At 45.0% G+C, this 20,120-nt stretch overlaps 1 protein-coding gene across 4 annotated transcripts in view; it reads right to left on the reverse strand.

Moving 5' to 3' along the window:
* LOC137377354 (ovochymase-2) overlaps window positions 1-14,841 on the reverse strand; it is a 72,504-nt gene extending 57,663 nt beyond the window's left edge. For all 4 annotated transcript variants that reach the window (XM_068046949.1, XM_068046948.1, XM_068046947.1 and 1 more), the window contains exons 1-2: window positions 14,613-14,841; window positions 8,987-9,096 (exon numbers count right to left, since the gene is read on the reverse strand). In XM_068046949.1, the coding sequence (XP_067903050.1) occupies window positions 8,987-9,096; window positions 14,613-14,703 (201 nt within the window). In that variant the 5' untranslated portion in view covers window positions 14,704-14,841. The remainder of the gene's footprint in view (window positions 1-8,986; window positions 9,097-14,612) is intronic.
* Between the last annotated feature and the right edge of the window lie 5,279 nt (window positions 14,842-20,120).

Raw genomic sequence — 20,120 nt, forward strand, 5'->3', positions numbered from 1 at the left:
GTAGATGGTGGACAGGCTTTGGGGACTTAGGGTAGACCTGTTGACTCTTCTAAGTAGGACAGTCCCTTTTAAAGATGCAGGCCTGGGTGTTTGTAGTCTTGATCTTGTTGAGGTGTTGTAGATTTCTGGTGGTACCAATTTCAGACTGGACGTGGCAGTCACTTTCAGTTCTCTGCTGTACCAAGCTGAAGTGTAGAATTAGCAGCAGAGCTTTTTCTTCCTGTTCAGGCTGGATCTTTCCACAGCCCCTGGCTCGACTGCCTTCTCTGTGAAGTTGCTGTGATCCCTATCTCTCTCCAGAGGGTTACCTTTTAAGGTGACAATTTATCAAATTAGAGTCTTTGTTAGTTGATACATGGCCCTCTCCCCTGGTCAGACCACACAATAGACCAGGATGTGGAACCCATGGTATAAAAATAGAAAGTGCTGGAAATACTCAGCAGGTCTGGCAGCATCTGTGGAGAGAGAAGCAGAGTTAACATTTCAGGTCTGTGACCTTTCATCAGACCTGAAACATTAACTCTGCTTCTCTCTCCACAGATGCTGCCAGACCTGCTGAGCATTTCCAGCAATTTCTGTTTTAATTTCAGGTTTCCAGCATCCGCAGAAGTTTGCTTTTATTTTAGTGTGGAATCCATGGCCACTCATTGACATATAATCCTGTTATGATCTGGCTACTTCACACCTTCTTTGCTTCAGAAGAACCCATTCAATTCAGGATTGTCTGTTGATAGTTTCAGGATGAGTGTAATTGACACCTCAGTCTGGAATGTATCCTTTTGTCCTTTCGAGACAGTGAGTTTGAATGTACAGACTAAGTTAGCAGAATTTTGCCAGCCACCTTGCAGCACATTGTCCACTTTTTAAAGGAAAGGTCAACTTCAAAGATTCCACACTGAATAAAGTTTGCATCTTAAAGGTAGGAATCTGACATGTTTTTACTGGGCATGGCACAGGGATGAGGAAATTCAATTATGTGGCAAGACTGGTAAAGCTGGGATTGTTCTCCTTAGAACAGAGAATGTTGGAGGGGGGGGATTTAATAGAGGTGTTCAAAATCATGAGAGGTTTTGATAGAGTAGATAGGGAGAAATTGTTTCCACTGCAGGAGGGTCAGTAGCCATAAGACACAGATATAAAAAGCTAGTCCAATGATGGTCATGAAACCATTGATGATTGTTGTAAAAAACCATCTGGCTCACTAATGTTCTTTCGGGAAGGAAAGCTGCTGTCCTTACCCGGTCTGGCCTACATGTGACACCAGACCCACAGCAATGTGGTTGACTCTTAAATGCCCTCTGAAATGGCCTAGCATGCCACTCAGTTGTATAAAACCACTAAAATGTTAATAAGGAATGAAACCGAACTGACCACCCATAATCTACCTAGGCACTGGAAACGACAATGGCAAACCCAGCCCTGTCGACCCTGAAAAGTACTCCCTACTAACATCTGGGGGGCTTGTGCCAAAGTTGGGAGAGCTGTCCCAAAGACTAGTCAAGCAACATAGTCATACTCACGGAATCATACCTTAATGTCCCAGACACTGCCGTCACCATCCCCGGGTATATCCTTTCCCACCGGCAGGACAGACCCAGCAGAGGTGGCTGCACAGTGGTATACAGTCAGGAGGGAGTTGCCCTGGGAGTCCTCAACATCGACTCCGGACCCCATGAAGTCTCATGGCATCAGGCCAAACATGGGAAGGAAACCTCCTGCTGATTACCACTTACCGCATCCACTCAGGTGATAAATCAGTACTCTTCCATGTTGAACACCACTTGGAGGAAGCACTGAGGGTGGCAAGGGCGCAGAATGTACTCTGGGTGGGGGACTTCAATGTCCATCACCAAGAGTGGCTCAGTAGCACCACTACAGACCGAGCTGGCCCAGTACTAAAGGACATAGCTGCCAGACTGGGTATGCGGCAGGTGGTGAGGAAACCAACAAGAGGGAAAAATATACTTGACCTAGTCCCCACCCATCTGCCTGTCGCAGATGCATCTGTCCATGACAGTATTTTATTATTTTTTATTTATTTAGAGATACAGCACTGAAACAGGCCCTTTGGCCCACCGAGTCCGTGCCGACCAAGAACCACCCATTTATACTAACCTTACAGTAATCCCATATTCCCTACCACCTAGGGGCAATTTATAAAAGCCAATTTATCTATCACCTGCAAGTCTTTGGCGGTGGGAGGAAACAGGAGCACCCGGCGAAAACTCACACGGTCACAGGGAGAACTTGCAAACTCCGCACAGGCAGTACCCAGAATTGAACCCGGGTGCCTGGAGCTGTGAGGCTGCGGTGCAAACCACTTTGCCACCACTGTGCTGTATTGGTAGGAGCGAACACCACACAGTCCTTGTGGAGACCAAGTCCCGTTTTCACATTGAGGATACTCTCCATTGTGTTGTCTGACACTACCACCATGGTAAATCGGACAGATCTAGCAATGCAAATCTGGGCATCCATGAGACGCTGTGGGCCATTAGCAGCAGCAGAATTGTACTCAACCACAATCTGTAACCTCATGGCCCGGCATATCCCCCACTCTACCATTACCATCAAGCCTGGGGATCAACCCTGGTTCAATGAAGAGTACAGGAGGGCATGCCAGGAGCAGCACCAGGCATACCTCAAAATGAGGTGTCAGCCTGGTGAAGCTACAACACAGGACTACTTGCATGCCAAACTGTGTAAGCAGCATGCGATTGAGAGAGCTAAGAGATCCCACAAGCAACAGATCAGATCTAAGCTCTGCAGTCCTGCCACATTCAGTCGTGAATGGTGGTGGACAATTAAACAACTAACTGGAATTGTTGGCTCCACATATATCCCCATCCTCAATGATGGGGGGAGCCGAGCACATCAGTGCGAAAGATAAGGCTGAAGCATTTGCAACAGTCTTCAGCCGGAAGTGCCAAGTGGATGATCCATCTCAGCCTCCTCCTGAGGTCCCCAGCATCACAGATGCCAGACATCAGCCAATTCGATTCACTCCATATGATATCAAGAAGTGACTGAAGGCACTGGATACTACAAAGGCTATGGGCCCTGACAGCATTCCGGCAATAGTACTGAAGCCCTGTGCTCCAGAACTTACCATGCCCCAAGCCAAGCTGTTCCAGTACAGCTACAATGCTGGCATTTATCCGGCAATGTGGAAAACTGCCCAGGTATGTCCTGTACACAAAAAACAGGACAAATCCAACCCGGCCAATTACCGCCCCATCAGCCTACTCTCAATCATCAGTAAAGTGTCATCAACAGCGCTATCAAGCAGCACTTGCTCAGCAGACACCTGCTCACTGATGCTCAGTTTGGGTTCCGCCAGGGCCACTCAGCTCCTGACCTCATTATAGCCTTGGTCCAAACATGGACAAAAGAGCTGAACTCCAGAGATGAAGTGAGAGTGACTGCCCTTGACATCAAGGCAGGATTTGACCGAGTATGGACTAGCAAAACTGGAGTCAATGGAGGAAAACTCTGCTGGTTGGAGTCATACCTAGCACAAACGAAGATGGTTGTGATTGTTGGAGGTCAATCATCTCAGCTCCAGGACATCACTGCAGCAGTTCATCAGGGTAGTGTCCTAGGTCCAACCATCTTCAACTATTTCATCAATGACCTTCCCTTCATCATCAGGTCAGAAGTGGGGATGTTCGCTGATGTTTGCACAATGTTCAGCACCATTCGCAACTCCTCTGATATTGAAGCAGCCCTGTCCATTTGCAGTAAGACCTGGACAATATCCAGGCTTGGCTGATAAGTGGCTAGTAACATTTCCACCACACAAGTGCCAGGTAATGGCCATTTTAACCAAGAGAGAATCTAACCATCTCTCCTTGACATTCAATGGCATTACCATCGCTGAATCCCCCACTATCAACATCCTGGGGCCTACCATTGACCAGAAACTGAACTGGAGTAGCCACATAAATACTGTGGCTACAAGAGCAGGTCAGATGCTGGGAATTCTGCGGTGAGTAACTCACCTCCTGTCTCCCCAAAGCCTGTCCACCATCGACGAGGCGCAAGTCAGGAGTGTGATGGAATACTCTCCACTTGCCTGGATGGGTGCAGCTCCAACAACACACAAGAAGCTCGACACCATCCAGGACAAAGCAGCCCACTTGATTGGTACCTCATGCACAACCTTCAACATTCACTTTCTCCACCACCGATGCACAGTGACAGCAGTGTGTACCATCTACAAGATGCACTGCAGCAACGCACCAAGGCTCCTTCGACAGCACCTTCCAAACCCGCGACCTCTACCACCTCGAAGGACAAGGGCAGAAAATACATGGGAACATCACCACCTACAAGTTCCCCTCCAAGTCACACACCATCCTGCCTTGGAACTATATTGCTGTTCCCTCACTGTTGCTGGGTCAAAATCCTGGAACTCCCTTCCTAACAGCACTGTGGGTGTACATACACCCCAAGGACAGCAGCAGTTCAAGAAGGCAGCTCACCACCACCTTCTCAATGGCAATGAGGGATGGGCAATAAATGCTGGTCTAGCCAGCGATGCCCACATCCCACGAAGAAGTAAAAAAAAGACATGAACACCTCTCACACCATGAACTCTTACGCTTTACCTTCTATCTATCTTCTCTTGAGAGTGCATGTGAGAGTGAATAACGCTAGTTAGGCCACAGCTGGAGTACTGTGTACAGTTCTGGTCGCCACATTATAGGAAGGATGTGATTATACTGGAGAGGATGCAGAGGAGATTACCAGGATGTTGCCTGGACTGGAGCATTTCAGCTATGAAAAGGGACTGGATAGGCTAGGGTTGTTTCCCTTAGAGCAGAGAAGGCTGAGGGGGGACATGATTGAGGTATACAAAATTATGAGAGGCATAGATAGGATAGATAGGAAGAAACTTTTTCCCTTAGCGTAGGGGTTAATAACCAGGGGGCATAGACTTAAGGGAAGGGGCAGGAGGTTTAGAGTGAATTTGAGGGAACAAAATTTCACCCAGAGGGTGGTTGGAATCTGGAACGCACTGCCTGAAGAGATGGTAGAGGCAGGAGTCCTCAGAACATTTAAGAAGTATGTAGATGAGCACTTGAAATGCCATAGCATACAAGGCTACGGGCCAAGTGCTGGAAAATGGGATCAGAATAGTTAGGTGCTTGATGGCCGGCACAGACACGTTGAGCCGAAGGGCCTGTTTCTGTGCTGTATAACTCTATGACTCTATGAATATGTGCATGAGTGGTGTTGCGAACAGTTTGGGGAATTAACATTGTTCAATAAACAGTTAATTTTAAACCAACAAGAAATATGTCACTGTTCATTTATTTGGCAAGTAGAACACTCAGGGGCTAACTCCTCATTGTGAACAAAAAACCATTGCAGTCAGTGGGGAGGTGAACAGTGGGGACCACCCACACCCCTTAACACCTGACTGTAATACATGGTATCATTCTAATAAATCTGCTCTGCAAGGCTTTGAAATCCTTACTTCCATCTGGGGTCTATCCAATGATTTATTAAATCATTAAATCGGACTGCTATTCTCACCGCCACCTGAGATCCACACTCAGTGCTATGCGCTGCCACATGTACACACTGGACCTCTCTCTCCCCTGGTCCAGTCTCTTCCCACTTACATCCGTGACTCTTCTGACGCCCTACGTCATTTTGACAATTTCCAGTTTGCTGGTCCCAACCGCCTCCTCTTCACTATGGACGTCCAATCTCTCTACACCTCCATCCCCCACCAGGATGGTTTGAGGGCTCTCCGCTTTTCCATTGAACAGAGGCCCAACCAGTCCCCATCCACCACCACCCTCCTCTGCCTGGCTGAACTTGTTCTCACATTGAACAACTGCTCCTTCAACTCCACTCACTCCCTTCGAGTAAAATGTGTTGCTATGGGTACCCGCATGGGTCCTAGTTGTGCCTTTCTTTTTGTGGGATATGTTGAACATTCCTTGTTCCAGTCCCACTCAGACCCCCTCCCCCAACTCTTTTTTCCGGTACATTGATGACTGTATTGGTGCCGTTTCCTGCTCCCGCCCCGAACTGGAAAACTTTATCTACTTTGCTTCCAATTTCCACCCTTCTCTCACATTTACATGGTCCATCTCCAACACTTCCCTTCCCTTCCTCGACTTATCTGTCTCCATCCCTGGGGATAGTTTGTCTACTAATATTCATTATAAGCCCACTGACTCCCACAGCTACCTCGACCACACTTCTTCACACCCTGCCTCCTGTAACGACTCCATTCCATTCTCCCAGTTTCTCTGTCTCCGACGCATCTGCTCTGATGATACTACCTTCCATGACAGTACTTCTGATATGTCTTCCTTTTTCCTCAACCGAGGATTCCTCCCACAATGGTTGACAGGACCCTCAACCGTCTCCGGCCCATTTCCCGCATCTCTACCCTCACCCCTTTCCCTCCCTCCCAGAACCGCGATAGGGTTCCCCTTGTCCTCACTTTCCACCCCATCAGCATCCATATCCATTTCCGCCATCTCCACCATGATGCCACTACCAAACGCATCTTCCCCTCCCTTCCCCTGTCAGCATTCCGAAGGGATCGTTCCCTCCGCGACACCCTGGTCCACTCCTCCATTGCCCCCACCACCTCGTCCCCTTCCCGTGGCATCTGCCACTGCAATTGCAGGAGGTGTAATACCTGCCCATTTACCTCCTCTCTCCTCTCTATCCCAGGCCCCAAACACTCCTTTCAGGTGAAGCAGCGATTTACTCGCACTTCTTTGCAATTTAGTATACTAAATGGGGAGGCGGTGGCATACTGGTATTGTCACTGGACTAGTAACCCAGAGACCCAGGGTATTGCTCTGGGGACATGGGTTCGAATCCCACCACAGCAGAAGGTGGAATTTGAATTCAATTAATAAACCTGGAATTTAAAGCTAGTCTAATGATGGCCATGAAACCATTGTTGTAAAAACCCATCTGGTTCACTAATGTCCTTTAGGGAAGGAAATCTGTTGTCCTTACCTGGTCTGGCCTACATGTGACTCCAGATCCACAGCAATGTGGTTGGCTCTTACATGCCCTCGAAATGGCCTAGCAAGCCACTCAGTTCAAAGGCAATTAGTGATGGGCAATAAATGCTGGCCTGGCCTGCGATGCCCACATCCCATGAAAGAATTTTTAAAAATACTGTATTTGCTGTTCACAATGTGGTCTCCTCTACATTGGGGAGACCAAACGCAGACTGGGTGACCGCTTTGCAGAACACCTCCGCTCAGTCTGCAAGCAGGACCCCGAGCTTCCGGTTGCTTGCCATTTCTACACTTCCCCCTGCTCTCATGCTCACATCTCTGTCCTGGGATTGCTGCAGTGTTCCAGTGAACATCAACGCAAGCTCGAGGAACAGCATTTCATTTACTGATTAGGCACACTACAGCCTGCCGGACTGAACATTGAGTTCAATCATTTCAGAGCATGACGGGGCCCCCGTTTTACTTTTATTTTTAGTTATTTTTTTCTTTTTCCTTTTTTATATATTTATTTATTTATTTTGGGTTTTTTTTAATGTTTATTTTATTTTATTTCATCTTAGTTCGTTCAGTTTGCTTACCCACTTTTTTTTCATGTTTGTACTTGTGGCTGTTCAGTTTTCAGTCAGTTAACATCCTCTCTGTACCAATGCTTTGTCTTTCAACACACCATTAGCATATTGTTTGCCTTTGCTCCATGACCTTCTGGTCAGCTATTCTGTGACCTTGTCCTATCTACAGCTCCTCCTTTGTTATCTCTTGCCCAATCCCTGCTTTACTTGCTTATAACCTTTTACATTTCTAATATTTGCCAGTTCTGAAGAAGGGTCACTGACCCAAAACGTTAACTCTGCTTCTCTCTCCACAGATGCTGCCAGACCTGCTGAGTATTTCCAGCATTTCTTGTTTTTATTTCAGATTTCCAGCATCTGCAGTATTTTGATTTTATATTAAACCATTTAGGCTGGGTGGCTACAATCAGCTTTCAGCCAACCAGTAACACCGTTGGCATTTCTGTATCATAAGGGATTCATAGAAGTCAAATTAAAATTCCCCCATGGGTTCATCCCTGCTTAACTCCGTAACCACCTCCAACCCTACAAACCTTTGAGATCTCTGCATTCCTCCATTATCTGGCCCTCATCCATCCCTATACCCTTCCACCCACCAATAACGGTGGTCCCTTCAGCTGCCTAGGCCCTTACCTGTTCAATTCCCTCCTTACAGCTCTCCATCTGCCTCTCACTCCTTCTTCAAGATGGTCCTCAAAACCTACCCCTGGCCAAAGATTTTGATCACCTGTCCTATTATTTCCATCTCTGGGTCTGTAAGCCTGGCAGATTATCCCCAATATTTATATTACTTTAAACTCAAAACCAGTTCTTCCCAGCCATCATTTTAAATCTACTTTGTACACATTTAAACTTGCATCTTCTGTTCTGATTTACCTAGTTTAAAGTAATACCTTGGGTTTATCGTATCTACACCACTTAATATTTGACATGCTTCGATGAGGTCCATCTTATGTAAGGATATTGAGGCATAGGGAATTTCAAAGATAGAGCCTCCATTCCTAACAGGATAGCAGAAGAAGCTTCAATGGGCAGAATGGCTGACATCTGTCCCTGTTTCAACTGCCCTCTTTTTAGACTGTAAACTTTAACCTTCTCTAACCTTCTTTCACGGTTGATCTCTGTACACTCTATAACTTTAATAACACGTAGACGTTATCAATAATTCAGCACCACTAAAGAAATTGATTGGGTGGTACCTCTGTGGCTGGAAACATTCCTTTAAGTATTGGCCCACTGACTGCATGATGATTTCACTTGTAACTGTTAAGAGCCTCTCGTGATACCTCAGCCGGCAGCTGTTGACTCAGACTCAGCCAGCTGAGTTAGATCAGTGCCCACAGTATTGCAGTTATAGCCCGTGGAATTCAACAAATGCGTCTAAAGCATGCCCTGCGACACACTGTACTTTACCTGCCAAGGGTGTGCTCCAGGCTCGGACTCTTTGCCCCCAACAATACGATTCCACAAATTCAGCAAGTACGGGACACCTCCCTGTGCAGGACGAATGCCACACTTAAGAACTTAGAAAGAGAACAGATAATGAAGTTAATTTCAGCTAGTTTATAACTTGGCAGAATTCTAGGCTCCCAATGGCAGTGTTAGCGAGAAACCACTAAACACATTCTTACGTCATTCCTCTCCCTGCTATTTTAATGGCGAGATTAGCCCATTTATTAAAAGCAGGTTAATACCTCTGTTAAAGTGGCATTCAGGGGAATGCAACATACACACATGATGTACTGTCAATAGAGCAATTACCAATCAAGAGTACACCTTGTAGAGAGAGCGCTGTACTCATATTTTGATCTTAATAGAGCTTCAGTGAGGATCATTTATTAGAAAGTGTTTGTAATGAGTCACTCTTTTTAAATACTAGTCAAAATTATGATCTGACAACTGCTTCTACGTTTTCTTAAAGAACAAACAAACTTTTGGTAGGAAGAATGAGGAGTGGCAATATAAACTAAATTGTGCAATTTTAAAGTGGGTGCAGGAACAAAGAGACCTGGGTGTGTACATTGACATGTCTTTGAGGGTGGCAGGACAAGTTGATAAGACAAAGTAGGGTGAGAGAAGGCTTGTGCGAGCATAAGCACTGGTCCAGACTGGTTGAGCTGAATGAACTGTTTCTCTACTGTATATTCTATGTAACTTGATGTCATAGGGAAATGGTGGAGGCTAGGACTAAGAGGTTAGCACTTTCAGAGTGACAGCACAGATGCAATGGGCCGAATGGCCTCATTCTGTGCTGTAAGATTCTCTGATTCTATGACACGAATCAGCTGCTGGGATAAGAGATTTGGGAGTTTAAATGGTAGAGTCAATCCACAGACACTGCTCTATCAGAATCCAAAGCAGCACAAGAGTTATAAGAGTTGCTTCAACAGTATTTAGAGCTCCATGGACCATAGATATAGATTACAACACAAAGCACTAAACACAAGGAATTGACACCCACCTCATCCTCAAGCTAAGTTATAAATAAGTGATTGAATTTGTTGCTGGACTTTATAAATGGATGGTAAGAGGTAGAGGCACTGAGATTTCTTGGATTAATATCTGGGTCTCGTGGGCACCATATCCCCAAAGGCCTGTAACTCAAACATCTCCCTTTCCGAACATTATTTATAATAAGGAAAGATAAACAATGGGGCACAATAAATATGTTAAATTCCAGCTGGTGTGTCAAAAGAAGCAGATGTGACAGAGTCAATTAAAAACTGTACTGTGATTCGCTGGTAGAAATTGGCCAGGATTTGAACTTCCTATTGTGACTGAGAGTTTGACTCCCATCGGTTGCTGATCTGTATTGCACCCTCTGTAAAGTTAAGCTCATCCAAAGCTCTGCTGCCCATGTGCTAACTGGTGACATGTCCCCAACACCCATCACCTATGGGCTCGCTGATCGACATAGGCTCCCGGGCCAGTAACTCCCCAATTTTAAAATTCGTATCCTTGTTTTCAAATCCTTCCTCAGCCTCATCCCTCTCTATCTCTGTAACCTCCTCCAGCCCACAACCCTCTGAGATCTCTACATTCCTCCAATTCCGGCCTAGAGTCATACAGTTATAGAGTTATACAGCACAGAAACAGGCCCTTCGGCCCATCATATCTGTGCCGGCCATCAAGCACCTAACTATTCTAATCCCATCTTCCAGCCTCTTGCACATTCCTGATTTTAATCGCTCCACCATTGGCAGCTTTGCTTTCAGCTGAATGGCCCTAAGCTCTGGAATTCCCTCCCTCAACCTCTCTGCTTCCCAACCACTGTCTTCTCCTATAAGACGCTCCTTAAAACCTATCTCCGACCAAGCTTCTGGTCACCTGTCCTAATATCTGCTTATGTGGACCAAGGTCAAATTTTGTTTGATTTATGCTCCTGTGAAACACCTTGGGAAGTTTTACTGCATTAAAGGCACTATATAAATGCAAGTTGTTGTTGTCTTATAGCGTCATTGAACTAATGAATGTTGTTGTCATGGTTTCAGCTTCCACCTCTTGATGTAGAACAGTTTGTACTTCCACTGTTATAAATGTCAGTGCCAAGAACATTAAACAGTCACAAGTCACACATGGAGGGGATGAAATACGTTTTGGCCATTAGAGCAAAATGAGCAATAGGCAAAGGCACCTCCCATTTTAAACACCACACAAGTTTCTTTATCAATGAAGTCAAATCGGGCAGTGTGTAACACAGGCAAGCGATTCACTATCACCAATTCTATGCTACTTTCCAAGGTGAATTTCAACCCAATATTGTCTATAAGGGACATGGGAATATTATATGAACATGTTATTAAAATCATATCACAGAGTCATAGAATCATACATATTTTTGATAGGCAAGGGTATTAAGGGTTGCAGAACCAAGGTGGGTAGTTGGAGTTAATATACAGGCCAGCCATGATCTAACTAAACAGCAAAACAGGTATGAGGGGCTGTTCCTAATTTTCTTGGTTTAGCATAACCACCATTGTGGTTATGGTTAGTGGACTAGTAACCGAAAGGTTGTGAATGCTAATCCTACCACAGTAACCTGTGACACGGGATTTTTTTGATTTGGTTTTGTTCAACAAAATCTGTTAAATTAGGGGTGGGCACCAGATACAAGTGACCATGTATGTCTCCGGATTGTCACAAAAGCCCAGCTGGTTCCTAACTCACTTCGGGGAAGGGAAGTGTCTACCTCTACACATGAGTCCAGTGCCACAATATGGGGTTGACTCATTTGAGTATTGGTGATCGTGTATAGCGAGTGTATCAGCTAGACCACTCATTAAACCTCTCAACCAAAATGGAAATTGAGTGAGATGTTCAACATGGTGGGCGAGCCGATATCACCATTTTTCTCCATCACTCAAAGCCAAAATTACCCCGTTAATGTCTTTGAAAGTGGCCTCGGAAAATCCAGGCATGTAAATGAACAAATCAATATCAAATAGTCGTTTGGTAGTACAGAACTTGAGTATTGCTGAAAATAGAGACATGTTGTCGAAGCTTTTCATCTTGCACTCATCAGGACCATCGCAAGAATAACCAAACTTCTTTGCAGACAGATAGAATATGTACAAACATTGCGCCTGTTACAGCTAAACAAAATGTGACAGCCATTCACTGGTTCATTCCTCAGGGCAATGCCTTGACCAATCAGAGTCAAGCTGCTTGGTTTAAATTTTAAACAAAGCTTGGCAGTTAACTGTCAGTCACCGTAAACTGGTGCATTCGCCATGGCAACACCTCTACCAGAGTTCACTTGTCAACCAATCAGCACTCTCTTCTCATGCAGTGTAAGTTGTTTTAGATTTAGATTTAGATATACAGCACTGAAACAGGCCCTTCGGCCCACCGAGTCTGTGCCGACCATTAACCACCCATTTAAACTAATCCTACACTAATCCCATATTCCTACCACATCCTCACCTGTCCCTATATTCCCCTACCACCTACCTACACTAGGGGCAATTTTTATAATGGCCAATTTACCTATCAACCTGCAAGTCTTTTGGCTGTGGGAGGAAACCGGAGCACCCGGAGGAAACCCACGCACACACAGGGAGAACTTGCAAACTCCACACAGGCAGTACCCAGAATTGAACCCGGGTCGCTGGAGCTGTGAGGCTGCGGTGCTAACCACTGCGCCACTGTGCCGCCCATTGGTCATTGGTTATTCTTGCGTATTGTCCTGATGAGTGCAAGATGAAAAGCTTCAACAACATGTCTCTATTTTCAGCAATAAATCAATATCAATGTTACCAGAATAACCAGGGTTATGAGGTCAAGACCCACTTCAGAGATTTGATCACATTATCCAGGCTGACACTCCCAGTTCTACACTGAGAGAGTGCTGCACAGCTAGAGATGCTGTCTTTCAAATGTTAAACTGATGTCCTGTCTGCCCTCTCAGGTGGATTAACAGATCACATGCCAGTATTCAAAGAAGAGCAGGAGAGTCAGAAACACAAGCCAGAATTTTACATTGAGGCGGTGGCCCAGCCTACCGGCTAAAAAGTCGGCAGAGAGCTCACCTCCGCCGAGCCTGGATGCCATGCAGCAAATTTGCATGGCCCGGGCCCTTAATGGACCTTGGTCGGGACTTCAGCCCCTCTGAGTCAGGAAGTCCCGCCTCCAAGAGCTGTAAGCCAATCAGAGGGCCAGCGGCTCCTCCGTCCCAGATTGTCCCCGGGAGCAGTGGCCACTGCTGGGACTGCACCCAGTGAGAAGAGCCAATATGGATGTTACCAACAGAGCAGGTAAGTGGGGAACAGGCCTCGTTGGGGACAATCGGCTGAGCCTAAGCGACGGTTGTGGGTGTCAAAGTCTAGGGCGGGAGGTGGTTTTAGTGGAGCCTTGCTGCGGGGGAGGCCCTCTGTGGGGCACAGGGTGCCCGATTAGGAGGGTCCCCCCACAACCCGCAAGGAGGTTTCCCAGTATTACTGGGTCTCCTCAGGTGCTGACGTGCCCATCCGCCACTGGTAAGATAATCCATTCACCAATTATTTTAAATCTATGCCCACTGGTTATTGACCTCCCTGCTAAGGGAATAGGTCCTTCCATTCCACTCTATATAGCTCCCTCATTATTTTGCACAATTAATTAAATCTCCCCTCAGCCTCCTCTGTTCCAAAGAAAACAACCCCACCCTATCCAACCTTTCCTCATAGCTAAAATTCTCCATTCCTACCAACATCCTTGTAAATCTCCTCTGCAATCTCCTCTCTATTGCAATTACATCCTTCCTGGAATGTGACCAGAACTGTACACAGTACTCCAGCTGCGGCCTAACTAGTGTGTTATACAGTTCCAGCATAACCTCCCTGCCCTTATATTCTAGGCCTCTGCTAATAAAGGAACTAATCCCCTATGCCTTCACCATGGTACAAGTTCTCCCCAGTGACTTGGGCCAATATTTATCCCTCAACCAACATCTAAAACAGATTATCTGGTCATTTTTCCCCCTGGTGTTTCTGGGATCTTGCTGTGTGCAAATTGTCTGCTACGTTACAACGGTGATGACACATCAAAAGTACTTAATTGACTGTAAAGTGCTTTGAGATGTCGTGAGGTCGTGAACGGCGCTGTATAAATGCAAGTTCCTTTACTCTTATATCTCTCCTGATCTTATTTCCATTGAACTCAGCCATTTTGTGCTATCATACAAAGTCAAAATCTACCCCCAAGTGTCACCATTGTAACTGGGGTATTCATACTGTCCATATAATCTGAGAAATCGCTCTGGGTGGTATTAGCAGATAAAGGTTTAACGGGTTCCTATGGAGTTCCTGTGTCTGCTATTTAACCCAAACAGGTCTGCAGCTCAGGAGGCCAATCGGCCCATCGTTTAGCTTGACCAGAATAACGCCCTGCATTAAAATCACAGTTAAAGGCAAGTTTTAACCACGCATTCAGTGTCTGTTGCTAATATTGGCCAAGAGTAATTTCTGGACCGTGCTTACGTTATTTTTCACAGTAAATAACAGTAATGTAAGTCAATTTGTTTTATTTTGGTTAATAAATAAGATATTGGACTCAATCTTACCTTTCTGAGTCTGCACTGGCTTGGAGTCAGTGGCAGGGTTGTAGTCAAATAACAGCCCAATGAAGAAGAAGTGGGCTGGAGTCACTCGCATTTTGGCTCCCTATTGTTTGACCTGCATGGAAACTCTGAGAGATAGAGAGAGAGAGAGGGGGAGAGAGAGAAATATAATGTTACACAGTCAGAGGAAGGACAGCAGAGTTACCAGTGGACAGCATCCAGTTACTGTTTAACCAGGTCTTGCTGTGATATTAACCGGTTATAAGTGATTGAGAGCAGGGAGGCTGCCCGTCAGGGTTTATATTGGCAGCTGATTCATTGCACAGCGAGTCATAAAATGCCCCGCTGCTTTTTACACAGCTCCAATGAAACATCAAATACCCAGGGGTCGGAGGTAATAAAAGAAGGAAATCTCCCTCACCCCAACATCTAACAAAAGTTATAGAGACTGAATAGAAAAGGACATCCGCCTACATGTACATTTATCTAGATATATACGCACATACATTTATACACGCAAAAATATATATATTACATTTTACATATAAGCAAATGCCAGGTTCTTTTCTGTTCTAGACTTGACTATTCCAACGGACTCCTGGCCGAACTCCCATATTCAACCCTCTGCAAACTTGAGGTCATCCAAAACTCTGCTGCCCATATCCTAACTCACACCATGTCCCCTTCACCCAGCATTCCTGTGCTCGCTGACGTACATTGCATCCCAATTAAGCAACGCCTCGATTTTAAAATTCCCATCGTTGCTTTAAAATCCCTCCATGACCTCGTCTCTCCCTATTTCCGCAATCTCCTCCATCCCCATAACCCTCCAAGATCTCTGCACGCCTCCAATGCTCCAGAACTAGCCGTGCCCCTAGCCAAGCTGTTCCAGTACAGCTACAACACTGGCATCGTCCCGACAATGTGAAAAATTGCCCAGGTATATCCTGTACACGAAAAGCAGGACAAATCCAATCCAGCCATTTACCGCCCCATCAGTCTACTCCCAATCATCAGCAAAATGATGTAAGGTGTCGTCGACAGTGCTATGAAACAGCACTTACTCAGGAATAACCAGCTCACTGATGCTCAATTTGGGTTCTGCCAGGACTACAGCTCCAGACCTCATTACAGCCTTGGTCCAAATATGCCAAAAGAACTGAATTCCAGAGGTGAGGTGAGAGTGACTGCCCTTGACATCAAGGCAGCATTTGACTGAGTGCGGCATCAAGGAGCCCTAGCAAAACTGAGGTCAATGGGAATCAAGAGGAAAACTCACCATACCTAGCACAAAGGAAGATGGTTGTGGTTGTTTGATGCCAATCATCTCAGTCCCAGGATATCGCTGCAGGAGTTCCTCAGGGTAGTGTCCTAAGCTCTGGAATTCCCTCCCTAAACCTCTCCGACTCGTTACCTCTCTTTCCTCCTTTAAGATGCTCCTTAAAGCCTACCTATTTGACCAAGCTGTTGTTACCTGTGCTAATATCTCCTCATGAGGCTTTATTTTGTTTTTTTTAATGCTCCTGTGAAGCAGCTTGGGAACATTTTATTACATTAATGGTGCTATTTAAATATAAGTTGTTGTTGCTCTGCATTACCCGCTTCATGTGGGAGATCTCTGTGTAACGCATATATATATAAAACACAACTATATATGTTTGTGTATGTTTTATGTATCTACATTCCTTTTATATATATCTGCATGTGTGTGTGTTTTATCTTATGAATGTAGATATGAACACATATGCACTGTCAGCTGTGGCTCAGCTGGTAGCATTCTCACCTCTGAGTCAGAAGGTTGTGGGTTTAAATACCACTTGAGCACAAAAATCAATGTTGATCCTTCCAGGGGAGTACTGAGGTGCCATCTTTTGGATGAAATGTTAAATCGGGGCCCTGCCTGCTTGCTCAAGTGGACATAAAAGATCCAACAACCACTATTTGGAAGAAAAGCAGAGGAGTTATTCCCAGTGTCCTGGCCAATATTTACCCATCAATCAGCACCACAAAAAGACAATATTGCAATACTGTGTGTGAGAGCTTGCTGTATGTAAATTGGCCACTGTGTTTTATAAATTACAATAGTGACAACATTTCAGAAGTGCTTAATTGGTTGGAAAGTGCTTTGGGATGTTCTGAAGTTGTGAAAAGCACTATATAAATGCAAGTCTTTCTTTTTATATATATATTGTCATGAAGACCCCCACCTGCCAAGAATGAGGCATATTAATTTCATCACAGGAACATTAATTTTTAAACTGTGGCTGGAGTGAAGAAATGACTTGTTTAAAGAGATCACCAGACACTTGGCTGGAAAACATTTGCATACTAAGAGACAGTGCTTGGAGAAACAAAAGAATTGCTCACTGATTCAATTAACAGGGATTGGTCTGGGCAATGGTGATCCATATTTTGTTGGGGTAAGAGACAGCACTACATCCCCGCCCCACCACCCCCCAACTGAGAGCTTTGGAATCCACAAACACAGGAATAATTAAACCAGTTAGTCACATGACTAACCTGCTGGCCAACTTGGAGTTTTGAATTGTGCTCACGGGACAGTTTGGTCAGACTGCAGACTGCAAATTGCAACTGAACCTGGAGCAAGAGAGCCTCTCTGCTGGCTGGCTCTCTCTCACTTTCTCACAAACCTCCGGACCCACTGAAGTCTCTTAAACCTCAAGAGAGCAAAGATTCCTACATCGAAACAAGTTAAAGCATGCATTGGGCCCCAATGAACAGCAAGACTTATCGGCAACCAAAGACTCCACATTGAACTCAAAGTACTGTAATTACAACTCAGCTATTGCCTCAAACTTTTCCCTTCTATTCTTTTTACTTTTTCTGTCTCTATCTGCGTGTGTGTTTATTGCGAATGCATACTAGCATGGTCGAGTTGCGTATTCGTAGGCATTAACCAAATTAGAGTTTAAGATTAATAGACTTCCAGCTTTCTTGCTAAATCTAAGAAAACCTGTCTGATTTGATTTCTTTGCCTTGCAATTGGAAAGCAGTGAACAAGGATTCACTGAGGGGGAGCTAAAAATACGGTGTTTTTAAAATTAAACCCTGTTATGGTTAAACCAGGCAAAGGCTGATAGGGAACCTCTAGACCCCTATTTCACCTGGTCGTAGTGATATGTTATAGGTTATAACAGAAATTAATTTACAGAAATGTGGTTTGCGATCCCCAGCTGCTGGACCTGAAATAAAGTCTTAATTTGCATAGGGGGTTCCCAATACACCAGGAATACCTTGCAGTCTCTAGGAATGAAAGGTTAATCTCCAGGACGCTGCTGTAAGCAAAGCTCAGGAGAAGAAACACAGGGGCAATAAAAAATGTGATTTTTTTCTGGTGAAGGATTCCAGATCTGAAATGTTAACTCTGCTTCTCTCTCCACAGATGCTGGATGACCTGCTGAGTATTTCCAGCAATTTCTGTTTTTATTTCAGATTTCCAGCATCTGCAGTATTTTGCTTTTGTTTTTCTTTCCATTTTCTATTTTTGTTTCAGTTGAACAGGTTTGCATTTGTAAACTGTGGCGCGGAGTCAACTCCACCTTGGCCCCTTTATTCCCTTCACCCACTTGATCTTGGCCGTCACGTGGGACTAAGTCCTCTTAATTCAGGCTCAGGCTGGGTGTTTGGGATATCGGGGTTACAGGAGAGCCACCCTCCACCTAATCCACTGGCTACGATTAATGGCTTAGTACAAAGAGGAGGAAACTCAGTCCTTTCTTTAACTATCAATTTACTTTATTCACGTTGTTATACAATGTAAGAATAAGGCTTATACACTTGGTTAGACAAAAGCATGCAACTCAAACTGGGTTATGCAGTTAATAACAAAGCTAACTAGAATCGTTTTGCACACCCACTAGGTTCCTCTGACCTTTCCCTGACCTAGTCACAGAAAACAAAGGATAATACCCGAAAAAGGGGAGAGCTGACGCTGGCCAAGCGTTCCGTTCTCTCTCTCTTTTACGTCATCGCCGCGTTGCTCACACAGGGTCTTCCACTTCCACGATGGTTGGTCTCCGGAGTTTCTCGCTGGCTCTATGCCCGAGATTCTCCATACTTATTCTCTTTCTTATCTCTTCAAACTGTGCTGTCTCTTTCCTGTTGGTTTAGGCCTGCTCACCTCGTTCGTATCTTCTCCTTATTGGCCCAGGCCCAAAGACCCCGGTATCACTCTGTGTCCAAATAAGGCTCTATTCTTGTGATCTCTCCCTTGTCTTTCACATAAATTAATTAGTTCAAACTGGTTTTTACCAGCACAGGCCAGTGTCTGAGCTGAGGTTACTTCAGTTCATGAGCTGTTCAACAGTGTCTGAGCTCAGGTTACTTCAGTTCATGAGCTAAGCAACAGTTTGTAACAGACTCTGTACTTCTTGCAGCCCCGGCCAACACACTAGACTATAAAAGTACAGAGGCAAAGTAAAATGTATATAGACCTTGGTTAGACCACACTAGGAGCACGGTGAGCAGTTCTTTAGTTTGAACTAATGGTCTTCATACTGCAAAAAGGATGTTGAAGCACTGGAGAATGTGCAGCAAAGATTGACAAGAATATTTAGCAGTATTGAGAGGGTATAAGGATCAGGAAAGATCAAGCAGCCAGGGACACTTTCCCCACCTCCTGTCACCTGAATTCTCGCTCACACCCACTGACCGGATCTGGTAGGAGTCTGATCCTGAATACGGAAATCAGGATCAGAAGTTAAGATCTCCAGGCCTTGACTAAGTTTGTCACTCATCCTGCCTCCCACCATGCACCAAATGATCCCAGCATCCACCCACCTCCCCCCTCCAACAATTAGTATCAAAGCACATCCATGGCTTCCAAGGCACCATGCATTGTCTCTATAAATCCTAGCATAACCAATGACTGTGACGCCCTCTGGGGTTTGCAACCTCCAGCTGCTGGACCTTAAGTAAAATCTTAGTTTTCATAGCGGGTTCCCAAGATCCCAGGAATACCCTGGAGTCTCCAGGAATGAAAGGTTAATCTCCAGGACACTGCTGTAAGCAAAATTCAGGAGAAGAAACACAGGGGCAATAAAAAATATGTTTTTTCTTTTCTGATGAAAGGTCCCAGATCTGAAACATTAACTTTGGTTCTCTCTCCACAGATGCTGCATGACCGGATGAGTATTTCCAACACTTTCTGTTTTTATTTCAGATTTCCAGCATCTGCAGTATTTTGCTTTTGTTTTTCTTTCCATTTTCTTTCAGAACTTTCATTTGTTAGTTATAAACTCACTAAGCACAAAGGGGAGAAAGAACATTGTCATGCTCGGAAGGAGTCGTAATGAAATAAACAATGAACTGGAGGAATTATGGCAGTAAAAAGTCAACTGTTAAACTGAACCAGAAGAAAATGGACACATTTGTACCACAGACAAAATGGAGTAGAGGTCAGGTGACCCCTCCTGTTAATACTGTACTGTTAATAAATAAGCCTGTCTTCAAAGACAAAACTCATTAACTGCATCTAAATTAGCTCTGGGG

This window comes from Heterodontus francisci, chromosome 14 (genome assembly GCF_036365525.1).
Source record: "Heterodontus francisci isolate sHetFra1 chromosome 14, sHetFra1.hap1, whole genome shotgun sequence".
In the NCBI taxonomy this organism is placed as follows: domain Eukaryota; kingdom Metazoa; phylum Chordata; class Chondrichthyes; order Heterodontiformes; family Heterodontidae; genus Heterodontus; species Heterodontus francisci.